General features: G+C 72.6%; 1 protein-coding gene across 3 annotated transcripts; it reads right to left on the reverse strand.

Moving 5' to 3' along the window:
- Positions 1 to 727: 727 nt before the first annotated feature.
- Positions 728 to 14,471, reverse strand: PALM (paralemmin). Of its 3 annotated transcripts, none has more exons than XM_068420589.1 (9): positions 14,424 to 14,471; positions 7,969 to 8,017; positions 7,213 to 7,293; positions 6,991 to 7,121; positions 5,669 to 5,792; positions 5,517 to 5,538; positions 5,150 to 5,209; positions 4,033 to 4,164; positions 728 to 2,767 (listed from the first exon to the last, which is right to left on the reverse strand). In XM_068420589.1, exons 1-9 carry the CDS (start codon positions 14,426 to 14,428, stop codon positions 2,175 to 2,177), a joined length of 1,197 nt encoding a protein of 398 aa, XP_068276690.1. In that variant the 5' UTR covers positions 14,429 to 14,471; the 3' UTR covers positions 728 to 2,174. The 3 variants fall into 3 exon arrangements, with proteins under 3 accessions (XP_068276690.1, XP_068276689.1, XP_068276691.1); XM_068420588.1 differs by lacking the exon at positions 14,424 to 14,471 and adding an exon at positions 10,402 to 10,466; XM_068420590.1 differs by lacking the exons at positions 4,033 to 4,164; positions 14,424 to 14,471 and adding an exon at positions 10,402 to 10,466.
- Between the last annotated feature and the right edge of the window lie 24 nt (positions 14,472 to 14,495).

The following is a 14,495-nucleotide window of genomic DNA, read 5'->3' on the forward strand; positions in this document are numbered from 1 at the left end:
GGCGAATCCCCCATCGTCCCCATCCCCAGCATCCCCATCCCCATCCCCATCATCCCCGGGATCCCCATAACCCCCATCCCCAGGATCCCGGCCCGGCCCCCTCCCACCTGTCGGGGTGCCGCGGTGCCGGCCCCGGTGCCCGTGCGGAGGCGGAGGCCCAGGCTGGTTGGTCACACAGTTTATTTGCTGGGTCGGGGTCTCTTACAAACAACGGGGAGGGCCGGGGAGGGGGAGAACTTCAAACGGCTTCGGCACGAGTGAAAAGCACGGGGGCGCGGGAAGTGCACTTCAGCGGGGGCGGCGGGGCCGGGCCGGGGCTGGGGTGTGCGGGGGGGCTCCTCCGCCGGCCCCCCCTCAGCCCCGGCCCCGCGGGGGCCCGGTCCTGCTCCCCGCCGCCGCGGGGGCCGGATGGGGCCGGGGGCCGAAGCCAACCGAGGGGCCGGGGGGATTGTGGGACATGGGCAGGATGGGGTGAGCGGTGCTGGCCCCCAGCGAGGGGGTGGCGGGAGGTGACATCCCCGCTGGGGACCCAGCCCTAACGCAGCCCCCCAGGATCTATGGGGCAGACGCCCCACGGCACCCAGCCGCAGCCCCCCGCCCTGCGGCACCGCAGTGACGGGCTCCGGCGATGCCCGTCTGCGGGAGAGGCAGGAGCAGCTCCCCCTTCCCCCGGGTGCCAGCCCCGACCCCCCCAACCCTCCCCCAGTGCTGCCTCTCCCAGGGGCTGTCAGAGCCCAGCTGGGGCTCGGGGTCCCCACAGGGGGACCGGCACCGCGACCCCTGCAGCCCCTGGCCCCCGGCCCCTCCCCTGTCCCCACAGTGACTCTGTTGGGGGGGAAAACTGCAGCCTGGGGGGCAACTGGGGGGCAACTGGGATGTCATGGGGGGGGTGTCACTGCTCACACGGGGGAGAGGCAGGGGACCCCTGGGGACAAGGACCCCCGCGCTGGCTGGGTGGCAGCTGGGCCGCGCTCCCTGCCTGAAGCCCCCACGTCCTGGGGACGTGGCACTGCCAGCGGCTGCAGCTGGCTCAGGGGCGGCCGACGTGGGGCACCGGGCACTGACAGCAACCCCGGCGCGGGGCTGGCACACGGGGCTCCAAGCCCCAGCACACCTGGGACAGGGCTGGCTGGAGGTGGGACCCCCCTGGCGCAGCCCCCCCGGCCCTGCAAAGTGGCGAGGGGTCTCAGCAGGAGCCCCGTGCCCGACGCCCACGAGACGTGTCAGCGGCTGCAGCAGAAGCGCCTGGGTTTGGGCAGGGCTCAGCACCCATGGGTGCTGCTATGGGACCCCCACCCTCCCCCCTGCCCCAGCGGGTCTCAGTGGGGAGGAAACGCTGGTGCTGGTGGTGAAATCCCCGCTGAAGGGCTGGGGTGCGGAGGGGGGACGCTCTCTGTGGGACACTGGACCCCCCAGTAGCTCCCAGTCACAGTGCCTGGGGTGAACTGGGCCGCCCCGCTCGCCTCGGGGACCTGTCACTGCAGCCTGGGGCCCCACAAAGCGGCTTGACAAAGCTGCTGCTGCCACGCAGCCACGGCTGGGGGGACACGGTGCTGGGACACGGCGCTGGGACACCCTCCTGCTGCTGCGAGGGGGCACGGGAGCCCCATCCCCATCCCCGTCCCCATGGGGCTGGGCCCCCCCTGCTCCCCTGCCCTCGCTGCCATTGCCACCCACAGAGGACACGGGCCCCAGGAGGAGGCTGGCAGAGCCTGGTGATGCTGGCGTGGCGGCCGAGACGGAGGAACGGCCCCGGGGAGCCCGTGGCAGCCCTGCGGCATCGGTACCCGGCTGGCGGCAGCGTCACTGCGAGCACCCAGGCGAGAAACGGATGATGGAGGCACGGAGAGAGGGGCTGGCGAGGGGCTGGCTCCGTGCCCCCGTGGGTCTCGCTGGCTGCCGGCTCCCCAGGAGTCACCCACGGGAGCAGCGGTGTCCTCCGGCCCCCCAGCGCGGCCCACTCCGGGAGGGTGCCGGTGAGAGGAGGGGAGGCAGGAGGGCTCCGGCGCGGGGTGAGGTGGGCTCTAATAAATACCAGAGGCAGCGCTGGTGGGGTCAGGTCTGCGGGAGGGTCCGTGTCCGGCGGGGCAGGGGGGAGCCCGGCGTGCCGGGGTGGCTGGCGGGGGGCCGGGGCGGGGGGGGGCTCGGCGGGGGCAGCCGGGGGGGCCGGGGGCTCACATCACCGTGCAGCACTTGCAGCGCTGCTTCTTCGCGTCCGTGTCCGTCTCCTGCTCGGCCTCCTTGGCCTCCGCGGCGTTGGCACCCGGCTCCGGCGCGCCCGGGCCCTCCTCGCCCGGCGGCTGGGCGGCCGCCGGCTCCAGCGCGGTGCCGTTGGGCGGCGCGTGGTCCTTGCGCGCCGGCTCCGGCTTGCTCTCGGCGTCCTCGATCACCACCAGCTCGGCCTTGATGGTGCCCTCCAGCCCCAGCACCTTCTTGGTCTCATCCTCGTCCTCCACGTTCTGGTAGCCCATGAAGATCATGGTGACGGGCTGCTCGCGGCTCGGCCCCGTCCCCTCGCCCGGCGGCAGCGCCCCGGGGCTCTCCCGCGCCGTCGCTTGCAGCCCCGTGATCTCCCGCCGCGGCGTCGGCTTCTGGCTGCCCGGGGAGCCGCGGGGCTCGGTGCTGGGCCTGGCCGCGGCCTCGCGCCCGGCCGCTTCGCCCAGCGAGGCCTCGTCCGCCTTGTGCAGGAGCTCGTCGACCTCGGAGGAGCTGAGCGGGTGGGCGCCGTTCTGCAGGGCCCCGTCCTCGGCGCTCACCGCGTGCACCACTGCGGGGACAAGAGCAGCAGGTGAGGGGGGTGGCGTGGGGGCACAGGCCAACCCAGGAAAGCTCCTGCCAGTGCAACCTGCTCGGACCCGGCTCCCCCACAGCCCCGGCTTGGGGGCCGGGACCCCCCGGCAGCACCCAACCCCCCTCAGCCACAGCTGCTGCCGGACCCCCCGCAGCGCCCGGCCCTCACTCGACGGCAGACGGAGAAGCCAAAGCAAAAGCACGACGCCAGGAGCCGTTCCCGGCCCTTGGCACCTCCGCGGCCTCGGACCCGGTGAGCCCACGGGAGCCGCGGCCGCCTGCCAGGTTGCTGCCAGCCTGCCGAGCTGGCCGCGCTCGCCACAGTGGGATGGCGCCCGTCTGGCACCCGGCTGGCCCAGGACTGGCACAACGCTCCACTGGCACCACCGCCGGTACAACCACGGTGAGCATTCGGCAGGTGCTGCCCCACCACGTCCTGCCATGTCCTGCTGCCCGTGGCACCTGGTGGCCCCGTGCCAGGAGGGGACGGAGCTTGCCCGCCGCTGGCACGCTTGGCAGCGCTGTAGGCAGGGGATGTGCGTCATGGCGAGAGCGGCCTCCGGCTCATCGCATTTTCCACTTGACCTGGGGCATCACGCGACGATCGGCGCAGTAGCCGCGACAGCCGGCAGAGAGGTATGGCAACAGCCCCGGCCGGGACCAACGCGCGGCTGCCCCGGGCCAGCTGCTGCTGAGGCAGCTCCTCAGCCCGTCCTCGGAGCCGGGGGTCCTGCGGTGAAGGCGAAGGGCTGTGTGGCCCGGTGCCGCCATGGCCGTGGCCACAGGGAGGGTGTTGGACGGGCCCGGCTGCCGGTGCAGCGCGGTTTCCTTGGAGAGGCGGTCGGTCCCCTCGGCCACCACAGTCCCCAGTAACGTGCCCCAGCTCCGTGGCTGGTCCTTGCCACCGACACAGCCATCCCTTGGTGTCACCAGGCACTCCGAAGCAGGATCCCAGAAGCAGGGGCGGCAGGCGGGGACCGGTCCCTATCGCTGCGCCTTCTCCCCGCTGCCAGCCCACACGGTGCCGGTGCCATGTCCCCCGCCGTGGGACGGGCTCCCGAGCCCGGGGCACCGCCAATCCTCTTCTCCGCTCTCCATCGGCGCAGGGTCACGACGTGCAAACCAGGGCCGGCCCGTCGGGGCTGCCCACGCCGTGCTGCCGGGACGGATCCGGCACCCTTGTCCCTGCCCTGTGCTCCTGCCGCTGGCGAGCGGGCCGGGCCGGGCCGGGCCGGGCCGTACCTTTCAGCTCATCCTCGTACACTTTGACCCCCTGCAGACAGTGGTTCTGGGGGAGCATCGTGGTGCTGGACAGGACCTTGGTCTCCCCGGTCACTCTGTCCTTCTCCACCGTGATCTCCACCGAGTACATGGCTGGGACACAAAGAGGACAGCGCGCGTTACGGCGGCCCCGGCCCCCCCCCAGCCCCGGATTGGCGGCCAGCAGCGGGCGGGCACGTGGCGGCAGCGGTGTGGTGCGATGCGGTGTGGTATGGCACGGTGCGATGCGGTGTGGCACGGTGTGCCACGGTGTGGCATGGTGCTCAGCGGCGGCAGCGAGGCAGCGGGCGGTAGCGAGGGGCGGCGAATGGCAGCAGCGGGTGCGACATCCCGGGCACGGCCCTACCGGGACCTGCGGGGCTGTCACCGTCCTGGCGCAGCCTCACCTTACCTCCAGCTCTGCTTCCCCTGGCTGGGGCCCAGCTGGGCCCTCGTGGCACTGTGGCAGGCGGCGCCACGTCCGTCTGTCCAGCTGGTGAGCGGGTGACCCTCAGGGTCTCTGTTGGCTCCTGGCCAGTCCCCACCAGCACCGGGGTCACCTCGGCCTGGTGGCACTTTGCTCCGAGGACCCTGAGCCAGGCTCTGCCCAGCACCGGCGCCGCAGCCCGGTCCGAGCCGTTCCCCCAAACCAGAGCAAACCTCTCCAGCGCAGAGCGGCTGCAGCCCCCAGCGCGGGCACTCAGCCCCCCGCGTCCCTGCCCGCTGTCAGCGCCTCTGCGAGCCCTCCGGCAGCCAGCCACGGGGCCACCAGCCAGCCACGGGGCTACCAGCACCGGCGCAGGGTCACCCACGCCGTCAGCGACGCTCCGCTCCCCCGCCTGTGCGCCAAGAAGCCGCGAACGGAGCAAGAGGCGAAGGATGAAACCGGAGCAGAGACCCGGGACAGGGGGTGAGGGGGCCCTGAGCCGGCGACCGGGCACGGGGGGGAAGCAAAAACAAACCCTGTGATTGCAAACGAGCGACGTTCTGTGCCCGGGGCTTGGAAAGGCATCGAGCGGCGGGGAGCGGCGGCGGCAGGGCTGCGGGGCGGGCGGCGAGCGGGGGGCACGGGGGGAGCCACCAGGCACCGGGCACCTACCTGCCTTCATCATGTCGGTGCCTTCCACCGCCTTCATGGGGCTGCCAGGGACCTTCTCGGCTGGGGACGGAGGAGAGAGGCGCCCGCCTGAGCCAAAGCCATCGCCCGGCCGGCTGCGCGTCCGCGAGACGGGCCCCAGGGAGGGCGGCGTGTCCCCCCAGGGAGGGCGGCGTGTCCCCCCACGGCTGGCGCCTGGGGTGGGCTCCCCCCGCCGCAGGGCACCGCTGCCTGGGAGGGGACAGGGACATGGGGATGGGGCTGCCCCGGCTCCCCCACCCCATCCATCCCCAGCACTGGGGCAGCATGAGGGGACAGCGGGTGCTGCCCCCCACGAGTGGGAACCGCGGCCAGGGTGGGGGTCACCTACCCTTGACTGTGCCCAGGGGACTCTGCAAAACAGAAGGGAGAGGTTAGGAGCCGCCCGGGAGCCACCGGACACCCACCACCCACCACCCATCCCCAGATGGCAGATGCCACCCCCCCAGCGGGCAGCCCTGCCACCGAGCGCGGCCGTGCCACCTTCTGCATGTTGGGGACGGCCTCTGCCTTCTCCTCCTCGGCCGGTGCTGCCGCCTCCGCCAGGTTCTCCTTGGTGGAAGCCGCTGAGCTGCCGTTCTCCAGCGTCTCCAGCTCCTTCTCCAGCCTGCAGGGAGAGTTGGGGATGAGAGGCCACGGGCAGCCACGGCGCGGGGAGCCACAGCACGGGCAGCTGCCCCTCACCTGGGTGCCTGTCGCCCACACACGTGTCCCCATGGGGCCAGCGATGCTCAGGACGATGGTTGTGGCTCCGCGGCTGCTGAGCCAACAGGCTCGGTCCAAGTGGACAGAAGAAGCCCCTCCACGGGCATCGGGCAGCGGACCGACCCCACAGGGCACCCCCCAGCTCTCGCTGTCCCCGTGCGGTGACACCCACCATGCCCTTGCCAGCGCCCTGGCTTGGAGCCACGCGGCTCCGTCACCGTCTGCTCCCGCGTGTGTCCCCAAAGCCCCTCTGAGCTTCCCACCAGCACGACCAGAGCTGTGCCGGCAGCGGGGCCCCACCGGGACACCGGAGGTCTGGGGGTCCCCGCGGACTCACAGCCCCATAAGCGAGGGCCCCTCTGCCCGCGCGGGGCAGCCCCCCGGCAGAGCCCCCCCAGCTCCCGTCTCCCCGCGGCGCCGGCGGAGGAATGGCCCGCGCCACTGCCCGCACACAAAGGCCCCTTCGTGCCTGACCCCTCTCCGCGCTGGCGCTCGGCAATCAGCGGCCCAGCCATGACTGATGGCATTCCTGCGGGCCAGCCGCTGCCGGGACACGGCCACTGGCTGCCGGGGGCCGAGGGGGCTGGGCAGGGGCTGAGGCTTCTCCCCCCAACCTCCCCCCTGCCCCTTCCCCAAGGGCTGAGCCACCGCGATGGGGACGGACGTCCACGGGGAACCAGCCCCCCGTATCCCTGCCCCTGCCATCACGGGACCCCAGCCCCAGCCCCAGCCCTGGCCCCCCGCCCCACAGCTCCACTGATGCCCCCCACAGCCCTGGGCAGAGCACGGCTGGGGGGTCCGTGGGGCTGCACGGGCTCTGGGACCGGCTGCAGCCCCCGGACAAACGCCAGCAAGACCCAGCCGGAGGGTTCACGGCGAGAGCGGCCGAGCCCCGGCAGCGCCGTGGCGGCACCTCCGCTCCCCGCAGCCCCGAGCTCTGCAGAGGCTGCCCCGTCCGAGCGATGCCGCGGCACAGCAGCGTGCCTCGAGCCTCGTGCCCAGCACACGGGACCACGCCAGACCTGCTCAGGGGTCCCTGGAGAGACCCGGGGTCCCTCCAAGCGCACCCCGACACCCCGGCCCCACGCCGGCCCCGTTACCTCTGGATGGTTTCCTCCAGCTCCTTGGTCTTCACCTCATCCTCCTGCATCTGCTTCTTCATGGCCTCGTCCTCCCCGGAGCCCGAGGCCGGGGCCCCCTCCAGCAGCCATCTCTCCCGCAGAGCCTTGGACTGGGGAGCAGAGGGGGGTCACGGCGCTGCCACCCCCGCAGCCGGGGGGGCCCCGGCGCAGAGGCTGCCCGGGGGGCCCCGGGACCCTCACCTTGAGGTGCTGCAGCTGCCGCCTGTCGTCCTCGAGCTGCCGCCTCTTGTTCTCGATCTCCGTCTGACGTTTCCGCTTCTCCTGGAGGGACGAGAGCGGCAGAGCCGGGCTCGGCGTGGGGAGGGGGCCGGCACCGGGCACCGCTGGGGCGGGAGCACCTCCCTCCCGGCCAGGGCAAGCAGGGAGCGGGGGTCGAGGGGCTCCCGCAGGGTCTGACACGGGGACACAAGCTGTGCCTTGGGGACAGCCCACTGGGAACCCCCAGTGCCACGTCCCTGCCCTCACCGGGGGAAACTGAGGCACGGAGGGTGCAGAGAAACCGGGGCAGAGCCTGGGGGCTGTTCGCCTTCCCCTCGCCCGGCCCTGCTGAGCGAGCTGGCCAGCGTCGGGGGAACTAGCCCCACGGCCACCCTCCGGCCCCCCCTCGCCGCACGTCCTGGGGACGGGCCAGCTCAGCGCAGTCAGCCCCAGCCCGGGCAGCGTCACCCGCTTCCCTCTCCTCTGGCCCGGAACAATTTGTCCTTTGTGCAGCGGAGATCGGCCGGTGGCCGCGGGGCCGGGGACGCTGGCAGCCCGCGGCGGGCAGGGAGCTGCCACGGGGCAGCGCTGGGGTTTAAACCCGCCCAGTGCCCCGCTCTGTGCTGGGGAGGGGCTGCCCAGCGCGGCCCCCGACCCCAGGGGTGGCCCAGCGCTGCAGGGATGGCGCGGGGACGGGGGGACGCCGGCCCGAGGTCCGGCCGCTCGCCGGGGACTCACCGCGATGGCCTGCAGCCGCTCCTGCTGCAGGGTGCTGGGCTCCACGACCCTGCAAGGGAGGGAGAGGACAGTGAGGGGGGGCTGCGGGCAGCGGGTGAACGGGGACACTGTGCCACCGGCGCCCGGACACCGCGCGCGGACAGAGGCCGGACCCTCCCCTCCCGCCGGCTCCTCTCTCCCCTTCCCCTCGCCACCCCGGAGCCCCCTGCCCCTCGCCTGCACGGCTCCTCCAGGCACCCCCCAGCCCCTGCCTGAACCCCCTGCGTGGGCACCCTGCCCGGCACCGGGGGCACCCGGCGCAGCCGGACCCGCTCCTCCGGTGGCCGCAGCGCAGATGGAACCGGTGCCCACGGCGGGGCTGGAGCGGGACGGCCCTGGCCACCCCCGCGGCTCGACCTGGCTCACGCTTTCCATTCCAAGCCCGTTTCTTGGCTGCCGACACCTTTCCCGGGCAGTGACGGGTGGCGTGCAGGCACACGCATGCACACGTGCACAGACACATGGACACACATGCATATGTGCACAGACACACGGACATGCACACAAAGGGACCGAAAGCAACCGGAACAGGCTGTGCCGGGGCAACGGGACCCCCCGAAGGCGGCGATGAACCGAGATGAACCGTCCTGCCCTCACCCCGCACCCCCGGGAAGGTGCTGCTTCGGCAGCGGTTATTTCTGTGCTGTTTGCGGCGACGCGGCGGCTGCTCGGCAGGCGCAGGCGCACACCCGCAGCCTCGTCCCCTGGGTTGCGCCTGGCAGCCTGCGCTGCCCCGGACGGGAATTCAATAATTACAGACCCAAAGAGAGTCGGGGTGTCTGCGCGTCCCCCGCCCGTCCCCACCCGCTCTGCTGCCGCTCCCTGTCCGCCCGCACAGGGACAGCGGCGGGGGCGAGGGGCGACCCCGCTCCCCCCTGACTGTCCCCAAGCCCAGCTGCACCCCGCAAACCCCCCATGGCAGGAGCCGTCCCCTCGCAGGGAGAGGGGCCGGGGACAGCGGGTTTCCCGAGGGAAACCTCCTCTGCCGACGTGCTGGGGCTGCGAGCGGGGTCTGCCCTTCCCCGGCCCCGTGCCGGGGTCTTGCCTCACCCCCAGACACGGAGGAACAAACTTCCTCAGCAAAGCCAGACCCGGAGCGTGGTTCTCCTGCAGTTGCACAACCCGGAGCCGTGCCGAGGGCAGCGACGGGCCCCACGGGCGGGTGTGGGGGCTGCGGGGACACAGGGCCCCGAAGCAGGGAGCAGCACCCGCACCGCGGCCCTACACCCTGCCCTGAGGGGTGAAACCTCCCCTTCTCCCCGGAAGGGCCCCCCGGGGCTCAGGACTTTGCTCAGCAGAGGCAGATTATGGGCGAAAGTTGAAGGGAGGCCCCGGCCGCCCCCCCCGCGCCCTGCCCCGAGCCGGGGCTGCCGAGCGGCCGCGGGGCCAGGCTGGCACCGGCCCCACGGTGCCAGGGCTGCCCTTTGCCACGGGCTCTTCCCGCTCTGGGGCCAGGACCCCCCCCAGGCCCAGCTCTCGGCACCGCGGAGGGCTCTGGCCAGGGCCTGTTCCTCTCCTGGATCTTGCCCCGTCCGATGGATCCAAACTTTTACAGCATTCCCGAAACGTTCCGTTCTGCTTTTCCTCCCTCCTCCATCCTCTTTATTTTCCATTATTTGCTACAGTCTCCGCATTCCCGGGTCGGACGCCAGGAATCTTCCTGGCCCAGGGAGAGATGCAAAACAGGCTGGATGCCCCTCGCTGCACCCTCCCGGCCCCCCGCCCCAGCCCCGCTGACACCGACCCACCGCCGCCAGACCCTGGGGAGGGGGCGCAGAGGGGGGTGACCCCGGTGCCCTGGGACAGGGCGACGAGGTGGAAGGGGGTCCCTGCCCCAGGCAGCCCCCGGGCCCCACCGTGCCCCATCCCCGGGGGTCGGTGCCCTGACAGGGACCCTGCTGCGGGGTGGGAGAGCCGAGCCCCGGGCCGGGGCGGGGAGGCCCCTGCCCAGACCCCCCCTGCCACAGCACAGCCCAGAGCGGCCTCGGAGCCGCCCCCACCCTCCTGTTCCCTTCCGCACCAGCAGCCCCGGGCCGGTGCCGATGGGGCCCCGCAGCCGCCGGCCCCATGAGCTGGGAGGCGGTTCCCTGGCAACGGTTGCCTGGCGATGGCGCCATGGCAACGGGCGAGCCGCGGGCGGGGGGATGCGCAGCGCGGGCGGGGGGACCGCGGGGCCCCCCCGGGGCTGGGGCTGCTGCTCCGCCGGCCCAGACCCCCCCGGCGGGACAGGCCGCAGCGTCCCCGGGGGGTTTGGCCACGCCAGCGCCAGCCCCGGAGCCATCCGGGGGGCCAGGGAGGGGCGGAAAGGCCACCCCAGGGCCACCGAGCCCAGGGCCACCGAGCCCCCCAGGCACCACGCACCCCGAGCGAGCCCGTCCTCCCCCCTCGTTTCACCCGGTCTCGTGAGCTGCCGTTAACAGGCTCATGCTGGTCCGCCCGGTGTCCGTGCGCGTCGCAGCCCCGCCGCTCCCCGGCAGCTCCTCGAGCCGTCGCCGGTCGCACCGCGTGGCAGCGAGAGCCACGGGCCTCGGTGCAGGGGACGAGGTGGAAAGGACCAGGGAGGCGGGCGGCACCGGGGGGTGATGCCTTGGGAACTGCCCCTGCAGAGGCAGCAGTGCCGGCCCCACGGCCGGGTCCACACACGTGCGAGCGCCCGCGCGCTCTCCCCGGGCTCTCCAGCTCTTTCCAGCCCTGCTGATGCTGCCGTTTCCTACCATCACAAGGGAAGCCCGTGACCTTTTGTCTCCTCCCTGCCTGACATGAAACAATAATGTTTATTTGCCTTCCTCTGTTTTTTTCCCATTAGCTCATCCAAATGTGCGAAGAGCTGTTTCAAGCTGCTCCTCGGCTCCCCTGACCTCCGCTCCCTTTCCACCCGCTCAGCTCCGAGCCAGGGGGAGGGCAGGGAGAGAGCCCTGCCCAGGGGCACCACCGGACCCCCGTACCGACACCAGCCGGCCCCAACCCCGAGCAGACGGGTCCCGGTGCGGGGCCCAGAGCCCGTGACAGCGGCAGGAATCGAGGGACCGGCAGTGATTTACACCGTTCCCATGCCAAGAGCCCTTGGCCGGGCCTGGGGTGACGCCGCCACGGGGAGCGCGCCTGCGGAGAGCCTGCAAAGCCTCTGCCATGCAGCCATCAGCAGCGGGGCCGCTATCGAACACCCTCGTTGGCGGCGGAGGGGAGGGGAGGGGGCCGCAGCGGCCCGGGGGCCAGCACTCATCGACCGCAAAGGCAAATAAATCAGTGGCCAGCGGCTCGGGCGAGGACGGACAGAAAGCTGTGCTGCCGAGGAGCCAGGGTCCGATCCGCCTGCCCCGGCCCTGGTGACACGGGGGCTGCTCCTGCCCCGTCCCAGCGCCCTGTCCCGCTCCCTCCCACCCCACGAGCCGCGCCTGCCCCACGGTCCCGCTGCTGGCGCAGCCCCATCCAACGCTGCCGCTCCGGGAGGGGACGGGAGGAGATGGGGGAAGGCGGGAGGAGGAGATGGCAGCCCCAGGCTCCCGAAAACGCAGGATGCATTAGAGCAAGCAGAGCAGCCTGATTGATTCTTGGGGCTGCGACGTGGGCTGGGAGTGCCAGGAGAAAATGGATCCCATGAATATTTGATGAAGGGAGGCTTGGGGAGGGAGTTTGATTGGAAAATTACAGATCTTTCAAACAATGGTTCAAGTGCCCTGCAAACACTTGGGTTTCCAGCTCCCTTCCAGTTAGAGGAGCGAAGCTCCCCAGGAAACTCCCACACGATTTATGAATGAGCGCGGAGCCGGCCCCACGCCTGGGAGCACCGAGGGGCTGGGACGGGCAGCTCCGGCGCCCGGCTCCCTGCCACCCCGGGGTGGCCCCAGCCGCGTCACTCGGCCCCTGGGTTCCCGTTCACACGAGGCAGCGCGGCTTTCCCACGCCAACGCCATGAACACGAGCGCACACGAGGCCCCAAGGAGCCGGCAGGAACGTGGCTCCTGGCAGGGGCACCCCGGTGAGCCCCGGGCACCCGCCGGGAGCTCGGTCCTCGGCGCTGAGCCAAGGGGCCGGGCTCAGCCCACGTCCAGCCACGCTCCGCCAGGAAACACCTGTCTGGGGCAGGATCCGCCGGCTCCTCGTGCTCCTCCCGGGCTGTGCAGGGCTCATCCTCATCCCCCAGAGCGGCTTCTGTCTGGGGCCCGGGGGCTCGCCTGCCTCCGGAGGGAAGACAGACTCGGGAAACCGGGCTCCAGCGCACGCCCCTGCCCCAGCCCCGAGCTCTGCCCCTGCCCCAGCGCATGTCCCCTCCCCAGCCTTCCTCCTGCCACCTCCACCGGCGAGCCACGGCGCGGCTCCCAGCACGGCACGGACCGCGTGAACCACCGACCCTGCGCGAGGAAAGGGGCTCTTCCTGGCCAGGAAGCGGGAACGCCAACACCGGCACCTTCCCAGGAAACCTGCTCCGGTCCCTGCCCAGCGGGTCCAGCTGAGAGGCCCCGTCCCATGGCGGGGGGGCCCCCGCTCCAAGGAGACCCCAGGCCCAGAGGGGAGAGCAGCGACCTGCCCAGACAAACTGCCGGAGCAGCCAGACGTGGAGATGCCAAATCTCCAGCTGCTCAAGAGCCCCGCGGGAGCAGAGGGCAGGCGGGCAGCCCCGACGGGACCCGCGCAGCCTCGCAGGATCTGGGAGCTTCCAGCCAACCCCCGGGGCACCAGCGGCTCCCGGCACCCAGGACCCTCCTCCCCAGCGCCCGTGACCTGCCACAGAGCCAGGCCGACGTCAGGGGAGCCCCTCGCTGTGTCCCCACCCGCCCCGGGGCTCTCCTAAACCTCCAGCCCCATGACCAGGCTCTGGATTTGAGGGAGCAGGACTGACCTGACTGACCAGGACTGACCTGAACGTTAAAATGCATTCGGGCATTTTAACTGCCAACAAATTTTGCACGTTTATTCCAGCCCGAAAGCCCAGGAGCCCCCTCCCGTAAAGCCGCGGCCAGCCGAGCGGCCGGAGGGGCTGCACCAGCGCTGCCCACGCAGAAGCCATGCAGGCCGTGGGGAAGACGCTGCTCCCGCAGCTCGCCGGGGTGAGCCCCCCACCCCGCGTCACTTGGGGGGTTTCCCTCAAGCACCTGCACGGCAAAGCCTCCGGCCCCTCCGGCAGCAAGGGGAGCCGCTCCGCTCCCCCAGCCCCGCAGATGCTGCACCCCGGCCTCCGACTCGTCCCCAGGCCCCCGCCGGTGCCCCCTCAGCCCTAAGGCAGCCAGCGCCCGCCCCGACCCCAGGAAACCACCACCCCGAACCTTGCCAGCACCCCACAGCTCCCCGGGTGGGAGGCAGATGGTGGCCAGCGGGACCTGTTGAGCACCTGGTATCTCACTAGCAGGTGGCCAGTGAACCAGTGCAAGGCGAGGTGCCCGTGAGGAGCGGAGGGTGGCCGACCCTGGGCGGGCTGGCTGGATGCCCCCGGGAAGCCCCCGGAGCCAAAGCCAGGAGATGCTGGGGGGACCTTTGTTTGCCACGGCGGGGACTAGAGCCACGGGAGGGAAGGAAGGGCCGGGGTGAGACAGGGCCAGCCCGGTCGGCTGCTGTCGCTGGTACCCGGCTCGCTGAGCAGTCGACCCCCCCGTGCCCTCCCAGCATGGGCACGCTGCAGGCCCGGGCAGGATGGCTCCCAGCCCCGGCCTCCTGACGGCCTCCACCTGCTCCCTCCTTCCCCACCCGCCCGCAGAGCCCCGTGCCCGGCTCCGTGCCCCCCCGCAGGCACCCACCGACCGGGCAGGGCCCCACCGCAGCACACAAAGGACGAGGCCGGGGCCGGAGAGCGTCCGTCCGGCGGGACCGGGGCGCGAGGATTCCCCGCGGCAGCCGGGTCCCTGGGCAGAGGCTGGGGTGCGGGCGCAGGGAGGGGTCCGCGGCTGCAGCCACCCACTCGCCCCCGCCACACGCAGCAGCAACAACAGGTTCAAAACACGAACATAAACGCCCTCCCCACCCCACCGCTCCCCGCACCGCTGCCAGCTGGGACTCGCCCCCCGCAGCCCCCACGCCGGGGCCTCCGCCACTGCACCCCGAGCTGGCACCCGGCACCCCCCAGCCGGGCTGGGACCCGGGAGGGGCATCGCCCGCGGAGCAGCGCGGGGGGACCGGGGTCCCGAGCCCCAGCACCGGGAGGATGCGAGGCCCCGGTGTTGGGGTCCTGAGCCCGCAGGATCAGAGGCACCCGAGCCCCCCATTTTGGGGTCCCCAGCCCCGGTATCGGGGGGGATACGAGCCCCCGGTGTGGGCTCCATGAGCCCGCGGTGTGGGGTTCCCGCAGCCCCGGTGCGGGGGTCCCGGGCCCTGGCACGCGGGGGGCTACCCCCCGGTACTGCGGTGCCGAGCCGGCGGCACCGGGGGGCCGCGGCCCGGGGCCGGGGTCCCGCGGCGGCGGCGCGGCCGGGTCCGGTACTCACTCCATTTTCCAGGCGGGCTGCGGGGGGCGGCGGCGGCTCCAGCGGGGTCGGGGCGGGCGGGGGGCGGCGGAG

This window comes from Nyctibius grandis, chromosome 31, assembly GCF_013368605.1.
Source record: "Nyctibius grandis isolate bNycGra1 chromosome 31, bNycGra1.pri, whole genome shotgun sequence".
Classification (NCBI taxonomy): Eukaryota; Metazoa; Chordata; class Aves; order Nyctibiiformes; family Nyctibiidae; genus Nyctibius; species Nyctibius grandis.